Source organism: Macrobrachium rosenbergii, chromosome 3 (genome assembly GCF_040412425.1).
Source record: "Macrobrachium rosenbergii isolate ZJJX-2024 chromosome 3, ASM4041242v1, whole genome shotgun sequence".
Taxonomy (NCBI): domain Eukaryota; kingdom Metazoa; phylum Arthropoda; class Malacostraca; order Decapoda; family Palaemonidae; genus Macrobrachium; species Macrobrachium rosenbergii.
Window position 1 is genome coordinate 24,949,951 of NC_089743.1, and position 15,367 is coordinate 24,965,317.

At 38.3% G+C, this 15,367-nt stretch overlaps 1 protein-coding gene across 3 annotated transcripts in view; it reads right to left on the reverse strand.

The window, feature by feature from the left end:
- Positions 1–15,367, reverse strand: part of LOC136853380 (pyrimidodiazepine synthase-like) — a 62,765-nt gene that overhangs the window by 39,227 nt on the left and 8,171 nt on the right. For all 3 annotated transcript variants that reach the window (XM_067128838.1, XM_067128830.1, XM_067128847.1), the window contains exons 2-3: positions 12,468–12,573; positions 5,056–5,275 (exon numbers count right to left, since the gene is read on the reverse strand). In XM_067128838.1, the coding sequence (XP_066984939.1) occupies positions 5,056–5,275; positions 12,468–12,573 (326 nt within the window). The remainder of the gene's footprint in view (positions 1–5,055; positions 5,276–12,467; positions 12,574–15,367) is intronic.

The following is a 15,367-nucleotide window of genomic DNA, read 5'->3' on the forward strand; positions in this document are numbered from 1 at the left end:
TGACCACTCTGTCGTTGTCGTTATTCTTTAACAAAACCCTTCCTAAAGTGTTACAAAATGTTCAGACAAACTTTTATGAAAAGGTATCAGAGATAATTTTTAACTGTGAATGCATTTCACCTCAACAACAACAAGTAGTATATGTGTATCATTTCACACTGTCAGTAAAAATATGGTGCAAACAATACTAAACACAAAAAGCACAATATCTACCTATCTTCACCAACTAAAAAAAAAGTATTTAGTAAGTTTTAATATTTCTACAGCACAAACCACTATTCCATATATGCACTCACTCTAACCCAAACAAAAGGATGAAACACCAACATGTAAACAGTTCCAGTTGTTCTCATACAAATTCTGATTTTACAAGTGCCCTGCTCTGATGATAAGCAATGAATATAATCTAAAACTGAAGTGTATAAATGAACTATGTCTGCAGAAGCAGGTCATCAATTTACTTAAAACAAGTTACTCTTCCAACACTAGTAATTTGGCTTGCACCATACTCCAAATATTAGTCATTGTATCCTGAGCTACTGCCCATTTGTGGATTGCCATCCTAAAGGGGCAGCTTGAAGGATTTTGCAAAGCACACCAACTCTGAGTATCCAAGCAAAGCTTCACCTCCTCCTCATAAACCACCATCACTTCATTCACTGCTGCCACAACAATGTCTAGGTCTATTGATTGAAGATAATTTTTAGAAAGGAAAAAAACAGAAACCTACTACAAATATGTCACTTTATGTTTGATCACATACACAATCACAGCCAAATAAGATTGCATCAGAGTTGAAAAATCTTGTTTGGCAAATAGTGGAAGCAGATGTTGTGCACTTAAAATGTAAAAAAAGTGATAGCTGCCAAACATATAATAATACTGAATATCTAGTGTATGCTGTACATAATACTCAACAGTAACATTAAACATGAAATTTTTAACAAACAAAATTAATCATAAATAATCTTGCTTCCAAACAAATGGGTTTCCAGCAACACCAACTTCATAGATCCTAAAAGACACTCTTCTGAAATATCCAAGGCTCCATTTTTCCATGTGTGACTTGTGTTTTACTTATTTAATGCTGTACTTTTTCTTCAGAATAATATTTGTTTGTAGGCAGTTTTCGCATTCTGGGATTGTTTGCCATATTTTTTATATGGTATATTACCTTATTTTCCATATTACTACAGTTTATGTTGTTATGCCTGATTCACAGTAATGGGTTGCCTTTGGTTCTCCATTTTCTGTCCTCAGAGCTATTTTTTGTAACAACTCATTTAACATTTATTTTCATGGCCTAATTTAAGGGCTTTTAATCTTGTTAATATTGTCTGGCAGGTATGATTTTTTGCTTGTATAAATTATCTTATTTCCCACTGTTTGTGATTCAGTATTTCTGGGGATTACAGTAGTAGTGTTGTCTAATTTAAGGGTTTTTAATCCTGTCATTATTTGTAAACTATTTTGAGACCTCAATGATTGTGGTTCTGTATTTCTGGAGATCAGAAGTGTCATATTCATTAGGACTCAGCATGCTTATGCAGGGCTAGTGGGGCATGATTGTAGCTCTCACATGTTCACACTGGATAAGGACTCACAATGACAGTGCCCTTCTTGCTATCAGCAACAGTATTCCCCACAGAATACCTGCCCAGTGTGTAATGATTGGTTTGCTGCCCAGTATTCTTTACTCACAAAGGAGAGCTTTCAAGTGTCATGCTCCCAAGGCCCCTATGAATGTTCCCACAGATTCTTTGTCACTGAGCCACACTATCACTCCTGCAGTTAAGACTCAAATTTTCTTTCATGAGGCTCCTAGATCCAAGAAGGATAAGGGTGGAAGTTGCAAGATTATATCAAACATCTCAACTCCCACTGTTTTTTCTCCTCAAAAAAATTCACCTCCATGGAAGTCCCCTTCCCTGGATTGCCCTGCCACCCCTACGAGGGATTTTCCTCCATCTCCTGGCATCCCACCCTTAGTTTCTAGTTTCATCTCACATACTTGTCATCACGCTTCAACTGCACCTGTTCCTTCCAATATTACCTTTCTGCCTTTGTAGCAGTCCCTGAAGGTTATGGATTCACATTCACAATATTTGTTTCAAGACCATTTTATGGCTGTTATTGGCCTGTCTGTGGATGGAGTAATTGTGGCCCCTTCCATTTCTGTGACTCCTCTAGTACTGCCTCCTCCACTGCTTCCTGATCTGCCTTTGGTTTCCACTTCATCACATCAGTTCATACTTCTTTGACTGTGACCACTGTGGCAGACATGAAGTTGATGAAGTTCTTGTCTTCCTTGCCAGCCATGATATTGATTGCACCTATGCCTCCATTGTCTAACCTGCAATTTTGGTTGTGGCCTTATCCTCACCTGCTGTCCCTGAGCCATAGTTTGAAGGCATCCCTTTACATGTGGACTCATCTACTGCAGTGCTTTCCAAGAACTGCAGCAGAAATTTCTCCTCCTTCCAAGAATTTTTCTAAATGGCACTGTGAGAAATCTTCATCTGAAACGTAAATAGGAAAACCAGCTCGAAGCCTTCTCAGCATGTTGCTCAGCCTTCTGTCACCTCTGATTATCAGCAGCAGTGTGCCCATGACTGCTCTTGCTCCCCAAAGCAGTAATGAGTTGAGTCATTAAAAAAAAAAAAGCTCTTCTTATTACTCTGACATGGCACAGATCCAGATACTATTCCCCCTCTAATCACTGCATTTCCTGGCATAACTCCTTTGCCACTCAATACAATTCTATTTCTGCTCATCCTTGCACTAGCTCTGTTTCAGCAGACTTAGCCCAAGAATTACACTATTACCCTATTTTCTAATCTTTACTGCTTTCTTCAATGATCCTCTCCCCACTGTAGACTTCATCATTTTCCTTTGCCTGCTGCTTATCCATTTTGGCAACACCAGGGCGGAATGTCGACTATTCTTTTCTGGCAACACCAGGGCGGAATGTCGACTATTCTTTTCTGTTCCAATACTCCTTCAGACTTGGAAAGCCACCTAGTGTGTAGAATAGATCTTGTGTATAAAATTGTACATAAAAGTTTGTTGACCTCCATAGGACATAAACCTTTAAAATAACTTGCCTAAGCCAGTAAGAGATTGTGTTTTAAGTCACTTCCATTTTATACATGCTGGTTTACAAAAACAAATGCAACCCACCTAGTCAAAAAACTTAGGCCATCCCAAAATAAATCTTCATGGCTTCTTCACACAGAACAAGCCTTCCAACTCTTTACAAGCAAGATATCACTGGACAGAGCATGAAGTTCACTCATATATGAGATACTTGAGGGAAGTCTCCTGAAGTATCCCATATGCTGGGCTTGAAAGATGCTTCAACACTAAGGATATGTCTCAGGAAGGAGGTCTAACAGTCCTGGGAGGAGCTCCCTTTTCAAAATTTTGACACATCGTAGATCATTAGATGATCCTATGTCAATAGCCCTGCACAGACTAGTGAAAGGATAATTCCCTATACTGTATCTGTAGAAAAAGTAAAGTCTGATACATGTGAGATAATGGTAGTGAGTAGATCAAGATCTGCTACTATACTGTACTTGCTGCAGGAGACTATACCTCCTTAGACAGCTACAGTTTCCTCATACTGTACATAGCTTGCACTGGGTGGTCTTTAAAGCTAAAATCTTGTTATTTTAGAATCACTTTTGATTAAACAACTTGTTCTGTCCTTAAACACTCATACTTCCTCCTCCCCCCTGTATTTGTCTTGACTTGTGTTGTTTCCATTTATGTTTACGTTTAGTTTGACGCTGTCACTCCTCTAGGTCGGTCGTTTAACCTTTTGTTCTATTACTCTGTTAGCTGTTATTTTCATTTTTAGTTTACTGAATTTCTGTTACTTTTCAGTCTAATGTAAAGGTTTTCCAAATTGTGTTCATTCCCTTAATTTTAATGTTGTATGTACTTCTTAAATTTGGTAAGAATAATTTTTACCTTTTTAAATTCTTAATTTTTAAATTCTTAATTTTTAGTTTTTACAATTTTACAAGGAATTTTATGTTTCATTTTAACAGCCCTGATGATGTAATTAAATGGATAATTACGAAATGTTGGAATAAAGACAGTTTGTACATCTGTGTGTCCTCTACCCCATATTGATGGTTATATATATTACACACACATATATGTATATATACATAGTGAAGAAGAGCTGCACACATTGAAGGAGGAGCAGAATCTTGGTTAATCTCCTCTTCATCATCTGAAGAGACTGGAGACAGGGATAAGTCCTGAGGAAGCTTAGAGGTGGCTGGTTTCCTAATGAAGCTCATAATCTCAGAAAGCTGTTGCCTGATAGGTGGCAGAGAAGGCTCCTCTTGATCCGAGGTGGGTGCTTGGTGCATGAGAGCGGTAAACGGGTGACGAAGAATTGGTGCTGGGTCTCTGGTCGGTGGTGCCAGGAGCTCAGGCGGTGGCGCCAGGCGCTCGGAAGCTGGTGCTGGACGCACTGGAGCTGGGACTGGGCTCTCAGGAACGGGCGCTGGGCGCTCGTGACAGTGCTTGGAGTGGTGCTTCGGGCACCTGGCATTCAAAAGGGGGCACTTTATGAACGGATGATCTGGAGAGATTGTTACTGGAGAATCCCATGGGTGTGAAGGAAGTTGGACCAATGCAAAGACTGAGGGATCCACTGCGAAGCTGCAAGAAAGCTGTGGGCTGCCAAAAGCCTCCTTGTGTCGCTCAACAGGAAGCGGGAAGACCAACCAGTGTTGTCCACGTCCAGTGAAATACTAAACAACCAGTGAAACAAGGGTGGAGCAGCTACTGCACGATGTTACTCGTGCAAGCAGCGAAAGCAGAATGAGCTGGCCAGCTACTGTCATTACCAAGTAACCAATGCAGTGGGCGGGGGCCTGTCACCTACATTATGCAATGGAAACACTGACATGATATTTTGAATTTAGGGTTACCGCACAAGGTTAAGGCTATAGCTAAAGTAATTTAATTACTTGGTAAGTTACTTATATGAAATGTCAGTTTTTGTGAAAACCATAAGAAACTTGACATATTTACCTTGGCCCATCTGTCAATAAGAACTTTATCTTGGGCTTTCTTCCAAGGATCTGATGGGTACAAAGGTGGGTTTGGGTAAACTTCATCCAAATAATCACATGTAATAAGAGACTCATATATTGTTTCGCCATCTTTTTCTAGAACAGGAACCTTGCCTAAAGGGTTTTTCTCAAATAACCAGCCTGGTTTGGAACGTAAGTTGACATTTACCACTTCATGCCTGTAAAGAAAATGATTTTTCAGTGATCCAACAAAAAAAAAAAGGTACTCAATAAAATTAATTCTGGGGAGTTACCTTCTGTAAGACATGGTGGCTGAAATGACACTGTCATCATGAACCTGTGTAGGAATAGGGTCAGGTTAACATACACATACAAACATAGGAACGGTAGTAGAACTGGCTGACTGGCAATTATGTACAGCGTACAGTAGTTTGTTTGTCTGCTTAAAAACGAAAAAGAAATACAAAGCTGTCCATGGAAAGGCTTGAGCTTCAGTACTAATGTATAACAGGTTGAGTAAGTAATGCAATGTGTTTGCTGATAAACACAATCATATCAATCACATTTTTATCAAAAACTGGATTAAAATAACTGTACACAATGCAAGAGAGGAAGAGGGGGGTTAAACAGACAGGGAGACATTTATACAATTACTGTATTTATGGAACCTGCAGCTTACATGTGCAAATCTTGTATTGCATAGAATACCTACTGGTCAGAGGGCTGGTTGTAAGTTTGAGCATTTGTTAAACCAGTATGTCATTAAGTAGGGAGTGTCAGTATTATGATTACTAACACTGCAGTATCATTGCTGTTACCATCAATTTAACATATATTTACCCTTTTTCTAATGGATTTACTCTATCTTTAAAAAATAATATCAGGAGGCGCCTCTAGATGTGGAAGGATAAGGCTTCAAAATATGCGTTTTGGCTCCCACACAATGCAGGGAGACAGTATCTGTTATAACTTATGGGAAAATTTAATGAGCATAAAGGCACTACATTGCAGAGTTTATAATGTATTATTATCATTCATATTATACTGTGATCATGCATACTAATGGACCATACAATGGACCATGAAGTTGTATCTTGAGAATGAAATGGCCATACGCAAAATAAAAATATATCATATATGCGAATTGGGTTAAAAGTTCTAACTAGTGTACAAGATAATTACATGATGTACATAATGCATCTGCTGTACATTGTCAAATTATGCTTAAAAAAAATAATTTTTTAAAAGTTTAAGCATAACATCTTTGAGTCTAACTTAAACCAACCCTTTGGTGTGGAAGGTGAGCATGGCTCTTGAGAAAAAAGGGAAAAAATGTATTCAATGTGCTTCCTCCTCATCCTCTCAGTCACTGTTTTCATCTTCCTCTTGCTCATCTTCATCCTCCTCCTTCGCTCTGGAGATAGGCAGAGGTAGAAGAAAGGGAAGTCTAAGCCCTAAAGTAAAAAGTCCTTGTGAGATTCTCGCACACGCTCCTGTTCCTTGGTGAGATCACCTTTGCATCATCTTGATACCTTTGGCTGGGCAACATCTCCTACTTAGTCTGGAAGATTGCTCCCTCCTCATCCCTCCTGTGAGCTGGGATAACTGTTCTCCCTTTACCTCTAAGAAGCTAAGTGGGAATGTGCATGTGCAACTTGTTCTCTCTGCATGCACAAGTTCTACTGACACACACACACCTAAGAAACAGGTTAGGTTCTTACTCACATCTGGGAGTGAGTACAGCTGAACCCTCTTATTCAGTGTGTCCACATTCTCAGGAGCACACACAACCCAAGTGTTCTCACACAATGGCAGTATCTTTGATTGCTTCTACCTGTCATGTTTGTGGTTTACCTTAGAAAGGTGGTGGATGAATTCATTCCTCCCCTCTACCTTCTTTGGTGGCTGCTGAGTTTAAGAACAGGGAAGCAAGGGGATCAAAGTCAGAACTCTCCTGGATCTTGTCTGCCTTCTCTGGAAAGAGGCTTGTTTGTACTGTGGTGGACCCTTCCCCGTCCCCCCTCTCCCTCTCTCTCTCTGGTACAGTATTTTTATCAACATTTAGTTCATGCAGCACAGTAAACCTGCCATATTCACGGGGGACGTGTACCACAGCCCCCTCCCCAAATAGCTAAAATCCACGAATACTAAAAACCCCTCTAAAACCACTTAGAACTGCCTAATTTGATAGTTCAAACACAAAAAACCCTCTTATACCTGAGTATTTCAATAGTTTTACCACAAAAAATGCATTTAGTCATGAAAATATGAAAATACAGTGATTAGTGAATATTTCTCAGTGCACAATACCATGAATAGGCAAATTTTCTGTGAATAATGTGTATATATGTTCCACAGAGAAATCCGCAAATCGTGAGAATGCAAATACAGGGGGTTTATTGTACAATATTTTACTTAATACAGTAATGTAGTGTTACATGTTATACAAGTATTTTTCAGTCTGTGTATATGTGCATCTCTATACGTACATAGTAATCCCATTACATAAAACTATCCACATACCATGGTGCCTCTCTCTCTCTCTCTCTCTCTCTCTCTCTCTCTCTCTCTCTCTCTCTCTCTCTTTGTATATTTGTGCATTTCTATATGTACATCCATGCATTGTGTTCAGATCAAGTTCGCACTTACCACAGCTGACTGCAGCAGTCCTGTTTACTTAACAGGTATGCTTACTAGATATATACAACACTAAATGTAATAAAAAACAATAACAATATTTGTGCCTCTACTTTAACCTAAGTAATGAAACACTTTACACTTACTGTACCCCCTTCTCTCTCTCTCTCTCTCTCTCTCTCTCTCTCTCTCTCTCTCTCTCTCTCTCTCTCTCTCTCTCTCTCTCTCTCTCTCTTTTCTTTAGTGCAGTACAGTTTTATACTTAAACAGTAATGTACTGCTACATAAAGCACATATACCTTTCAGTCTGCATAAGTGTGCATGTACTGTATATCCACATGCATATAGATAAAAAGAAGGGCTTGTAAGCAAATGCCAATTCTTTTTGAAATTTTTTAAATTTTTGAGAGAGAGAGAGAGAGAGAGAGAGAGAGAGAGAGAGAGAGAGAGAGAGAGAGAGAGAGAGAGAGAGAGAGAGAGAGAGAGAGAGAGAGAGAGAGAGGCAAACACACACTAAGTGTATACCTTACCCTAATGCAATGCATATGTGTATGTATATACATGCACACATAAGGAGACTGAAAATGTATGTATGTATGTCCCAATACATTAATGTATTAGGTACAATACAGTCCAATGTCTTTAAACCGGCTCCCTTGGGACCAGGCCATACCCAAACCACAGAAAATCCTGGATGACAGAAACCACCCCTAAAAAACCCCTACATAAACAAAGTCCCACCACCTAATTCCACAAATATATTGTTGTGCCATCAATAGTAGAACAAAGCTTATGAATAATCACTGTCATTTGTTAGGTTTAGTTCCTTATAAAAATTCTGGCCTACTCCGTATCTCCCCCGGAAATGCTTACATCTTAGGTTCATCGGAACTTAAACCACTTTAAAAGCTCACTGTATAGGCCTGATCTTTGATCTCTTGGCATATTTCAATGTTTTCTGGCACTTCAAACATTTCTGGATTTCATTTTCAGCAAAATCTAAAAATCTGCTCCTTTTGTTTCTTTAACCTGCACATGTTTTGTGAGAGAGAGAGAGAGAGAGAGAGAGAGAGAGAGAGAGAGAGAGAGAGAGAGAGAGAGAGAGAGAGAGAGAGAGAGAGATATTGACCCTGATTAGGTTGTTACACCACAGACATCCATTTGCAAGAGCCAAGTATAACACAGTTGTACTGTATTAAGAATAATGATAATTTTAGTAACACTGTTGTTTTACATACTGTATGCAATTATATTTCATGCATTACTGTTATATAATTATCGCATTATAATTCATGAACATAGCAGTCACATGCCATTTACATTCTGCTAATGTTTACATTCTTAAAATCATCAGCTGGTTAACTGCATTTTACCAACATCATCACAGCTGTTAGTTTCTAAATGAAACACATTTCAATTTGTTTTTTACGTAAATTATTAAAGCTGAGTTTAAAAATGCAATAGAATTTATTCTAAAAGCAGTAAATTAAATGAAGTAAAGGTGTGATTTTGCCAGCACTGGATGATGCTTTTGCCTCTTCCAAAATGCTTTGTGGCATGCACATTATTCATTTCCTCATACCACAGCTACAGCCATAAATTTAGTGGCATACTTTCTTAAAACTTTCCTCTCCACTGCTTGAAGGATGAACAAAGATTTATTTCTATTTATGGAAGTCACCACTGAAAATTAGCAAATTTTCAGCAAGTCGACAACTGTAACTCAAACCTTAATACAGTAAACGTGTGTTAGTCACCATGACTGACATCGGCAAGCTGCTGTTTCTCGATTTAACTGTTTACATTAGTACTTTTTGTTATTTAGTCCAGTGTCTTGCATGCAGTAGTGAGTGGCTGTTACTCAAAGAAATAGTGATGAATTCTTAGACAAGTCATCGGATGGTAAGCCTGATTTAATGTATGAAGATTCACATTAAACCTAATGACCTTTGGCTTCTAGTCCTGTTTTTGATTAGTTTAAAGCTAACTCAGATATAATGTGCATTATCAATAGTATCTGCCAAAACTGAGACAGGCATAGAAAGCCTAGCCTAGTGTAATCTACTCAAAATACAGCTTGCACTAGACATGATGTATACATGACAAAATCATATATTTGGACGAAATCTTAATGATAGCATGAAACACGAGATCTGATGATACACGAGTGCAGTATATGTAAATTACGATTCTTTACCATGTTGTATGTTTTTGAGTTTTACATTATATTAACTAAAAATCCGAAAACTGAGATGACGTGTGGTGTCGCCCTCGTAGCCAATCATGAACTAATGGTGGCTGATTCAAAAAGATCCCAGACCACGGAATGACAGATTTAAGAGGTCGGACTATACGGTTTTATATTAAATAATTGTCAATAAAAATACTGTGCCACAGAGAGAGAGAGAGAGAGAGAGAGAGAGAGAGAGAGAGAGAGAGAGAGAGAGAGAGAGAGAGAGAGAGAGAGAGAGAGAGAGAGAAATGGGGGTTGGGGCTGTAAGAGTGAAGTGGTTCATAACTTATGTTAAAACAGACTCACAAAGCTTAGGTCCTTATCTTATACTGCATGATTATTGTTTATTTTACATGTCTGGTAAATATACCTGGTAAGGAGATAAAATCTACTGCAATCAGCTACATTTTTGTTAAGCTAAACTGTACAGTACTTTAGTGTACATATTTTCAGAAGCAATTCATTCTGAAGATAATGTCTCTGAAACTGAATAGTAAAATAATATTTTAAACTGAATGAAAATTATAAAATGCCAATAACAATGGGCTATTATTACTTTATATAAAATTGCTGTATACTATATAAACTAAGCAAGTTGCTCCAAGCTACTGTATTGTGGAGGCTATATGCCAATATTCTTTATTTGATGGATTTCATTACTTATCAGAAGGGGAAGAAACAGTCTGTTAAGTTGAGGTGCCACAGTTCTTAACAACAAATCTATCATCATTATTTTGGGTCACATTTTTCCTTTACTGGGTTATGCATGAAATGCTGAGGTGTCACACTCACTGTTTTCTGTCTTGTGCACTTCCTCTGTCTGAATGTTATATAACTAATGTTAAAAAAATAATTACAAAAGAAAAGAAATTTGTGCTACACTGTACAGTATACTAAAGCAAGAGAATTCAATCCCAAGTTTGTGTAAAGCCTCAATTCAGAGCCATGACACATTCTATAGTTAGAGGTACCACAATCAATTAAATAAAACAACTGAAAGGAAGAAATGTTGAGCAACCCCAAATAAGTCAAAGGAACTGGAACTGGATGACAAATGACAACAAAAATGAAATTTATTAAAAGCAACTGCTGTATAGATGAAGAAAAGTTACACTTTCTTTTAAAGTATGAAATGTTTGCCTTTCTACAATGCTATACAAATAGATTTGTGCCTAAAATAAAAGTCTTTGATAACTAACTATAAAAGATGTTTAAAATGACTGAATTATAGTCAAAGCGTATGGAGTTCAGTAGGTTGGTTTAAAAAAAAAAATAGCCATATGCTTCCATCCTTGGTTTACAATAAAACATTCAAACCCCAACATATCGGCTCTACCAAATGAAGGAACAGCGTGAAGAGAGTACTGTATACTGTTTACTGTACAAAACATTGGTGAAAAGACCATCAAAAGAAAAAACATATTGCAAAAATAATAGAAAAGTTTAGAGCTAATGAAAAATCAAGAATACCAAATGTACGGTCAAGAATGAGTTCCATTACCACTTGTCCCAGTGCAGGAAGATATAAAGTAACTCAGTAAGATATATTTCTTAATGCATTTAACAGTGTATACAGAACTGACCACACATCTTCAGTAAGCAGAACCCTGACTTGTGGGGAACTTCATTCTTCCTTTCAAGATTAATTTCCATCCACAACACACACTCATTATTGCTTTTCCTTCTTGAGTCTGTCTAATGTCTATTTCTGTTGCTTTATTACTGTCAACTGTTCAGTGAGCTTCATTGCAACTTCTTATCTCATTCTTTCAAGAACATATTCCCATCCAGCACACATTTATTACTGCAGTCATACATTCATTACTAGTACTTTCATATATTCATTATTGCTTATCTATCTTGAATGCCTCATTTCATAACTGGTTTGACAGATTTTTACAACATATGTTCTTCCTGACACCAAACCCCGCCCCCCCCCTTTATCAGGACTTGGAACTGGTACTGAGTTGGGCTAGCTTGCCCCCTAGCAGCTAGGTACTGTGGGTGCAAATAAATACAGAATACATAACAAAAAGGAATTAGTTCAGGGTTAGAAACCTACTATGATAACAGCAGTTAAAGAGAAAAGAATTTTCAGACAAATGCTGTAACACCATATATTAAACAGGTTAACCTTCACAGTACTGTACTGTTTTTATGTGAAGGATAGTGTAATAGACAACTTTATATTTAGTCCATGTTTACAAGAAAAGTAAAAGAACAGAAAGTGTGGTCTAACACTGACTAAAGTGGCTACAAAAAACATATATAATGAAGGAATGGAGAGAATGCCAAAGCTCCACAGAATGTGGTAACAAATAATCATAACAGTGAAAACCCAGGTTGTCATTCATTTCCAAGAAGTTGATATGGGAACTGGAGGTCCAGTCACCTCAGCTGGCACAGTGTTATTGAAAATGTTAGCAGACTACAAAAAGTACAACAGAGTATTCTGAAATCTATGAACAAAGGAATGAGCTTTCTACAAAATATTTCTGATAATTACATAATTAAAACAGAAGCTGGTACTCCTCACTTACTTTATATTCTTAGCAAGCAGCACTAAACGAGTACGCTGTGCATATGGGCAATACTTCATACTGTAACATCGCAAGACTCCAATTCCTAAAGGAGGGCATAGAGACCCTGGAAAAGAAAGCAATGCTGTTATTATGCAGTGAAATACTTTCATGCTGAAAGGCAGCAATAGTACTGTAATTAAAACCATTTTACTGTAATATAGAGCACATTTCCCTACTGGGTAAATGATAACTAAGAAAACTAAGTCTCATCTCACTCTACTCAGTCTATAAAAGATTTATGATGGGTTCTTTATTAATAAGAATAAAGTAAATGAAATTATCTGTCACTGCAAAAAGCTAAGGTCAATGATGCCAAAATAGTTTTATGAATATGATATAAAAAATGACATTTTTTAAATAAAATAAAGTTTTATATATACAGTAAACCCCCGTATTCGCAGGGGATGCATACCAAAATCATCCCCCTGCGAATAGCTAAAATCCGCAAAACCTTAAAACCCCTCAAAAACCACTTAGAACTGCATATTTGGATAGTTCAAGCACAAAAAAAAAAACCTCTAAAAATGCTTATTCCTGAGTATTTTAATAGTTTTATCACAAAAAGTGCATTTACTCATGGAAATATGAAAATACAGTAATTAGTGAAGACTTCTCAGTGAAAAATACCACCAATGGGCAAATTTTCCGCGAATAATGTGTATATAAGTTCCATAGAGAAATCCGCAAATAGGTGAGTCTGCTATAGTTTCTAACTAGTTCGGCAGCTAAAATTTGAACATTCGCAATAGCGATTCTTTTGTTTTGGTGTAGGTAGACTATCCTCTCTTTCAGGAAAGAGAAGAACAACTCAGCAAAGCATTTCAATTTGTTTCTGCCTAAATGACCATGTGAGGGGAGGAGGGTGGGCTCCCATTCTGTAATTACTTGGTAAGTATATATAAAACCGTATTTTATTATAAAAATGTCATTTTTATATAAGAAACTTACCAAGTAATTACACAGCTGATTCCCACATTGACAGGAGGTGGGATGCATGGACACCTTCTACCCAAAAACATTAGTACTGTGAATGTAATGAATTTGAGAATAGAAAGTTTGCTAGTATTGAGACAATACTTATTGTTTCCTTACCTGTTAAAAGAGCTGCTGCATGAATGTACTGCCTCTGGCTGGCGCTCATCTTAACAGCAGTGGTGTGGCAGTACAGTGTATAGCTGAGAGTCGCCTGCTACATAAGTGGGAGCTTTAAGCGAAGGATCATTCCAATCGCTAGTAAAGCATACAAAATTTCCCCCTGGCCTGGGCACAGTACCATCAAAAAAGACAACCAGATAAACCACACTTATTACCTACACCAAAGATTACAAACACCACCACCCATCCATTCAAAAACACAAAACTGGTGGGTGTCCAAGCACATAGTAGCCCCAGACTTCCCAAAAACTCAATGGCCTATGTCAAGGTGAAGAGAATTAAGTTGGAAGGGACACTTCCTACCTTTCCTCCCCCAATACCATGCCAGGCACCGATAACAGACCTAGGGTACTGCAATTATTAAAAACAGTTTCCACTTCTTTTAAGTACAGGAAGTTGCCAGTTATTGACGGGCTTGGTTATCAGCGATCCAGTTTTACAGGGCTTGTCTAGCGACAAAAATTGTCAATTTTCAGCAGCGAAAATCACAGATTTCCGCTTATTGGCGCCGATACATACCTAACAGAGGCGCCGATTTCGGCGCTGATAAGCACCAGAAATCGCTGAAAAAGTGCTGAAAATTGCCGATTTTCGGTTATCGTCACACCATCAGAACAGGACCCCTGCCGATAACCAGGGACTGCCTGTAATGGGAAGCAAACACTGACTTGCATTTCCAATAAGTCGTCTGGAGAATGGAAGAGAGGGAGAGATTGTGCTTAAAGCTAACGACGTACCTACAGCTCTTATATCGTGAGCACTAACTTCAAGAATAGGAAGAAGTTCTTCTTCAATCTGAGAATGTGCTTCATGAATGAGGTCCCTTAGAAAGAAAGCAGGGGCATTCTTTGTAAGGGGCCGCGAAGGGTCCTTGATTGAACGCCATAGGTTACTGGCAGGACCCCTTATTCTTCCACTAAATTCTTTAATACGAAAAGAACGAGGCCAGGGTTTAGACAGAGTCTCGTTCTTTGCAAGAAACCCCAGCGTATAGGAGCAAACCACATCTCCTTGACAGAATCCAACTCTTTTGTCAATCGCCTGTATCTCACTGACTCTCTTAGCAGTGGCTAAGGCTACCAGGAAGAGGGTCTTCTTCGCAATATTCCTAAGGGATGTGGAATTAAGAGGTTCAAAGGCAGGGCTAGAGAGCCATTTTAGAACCACATCTAGGTTCCAAGATACTGGTTGCGAATCCCCTGTCTTACACATATTGAATGATCTAATATGATTGGAAATATGCTGGTTGGCAGAAAGGTCCAGGCCCCTATGTTGGAACACTGAGCTAAGCATGGACCTGTAACCTTTCATTGTAGACTGGGACAAACCTCTGGTGATCCTCAGATACAACAGGAAATCAGCGATTTCCGTTAAAGGACATCTTAGTAGACGAGATGCCATTAATTCTGCACAAGTGCAGAATATGGACCACTTATGTTGATAGACATTGGTGGATGACTGGCATCTGCATCTCGCAATAGAGTCCGCAACTGCCTTTGAAAATCCCTTAGCTCTGAGTAATTTCTTGACTGTCTGTAACCTGTCAGTACTAGATTTGACAACCCTAGATGGAACCGTCTGAAGTGGGGTTGTCTGAGCAGATTGCATTTTTGTGTTAGAAGCCTTGGAAAGTCTACCAACATCTCCAGAAGATCTGAGAGCCATTCCCTTAGAGGCCAGAATGGGGCTATTAGTGTCACTGA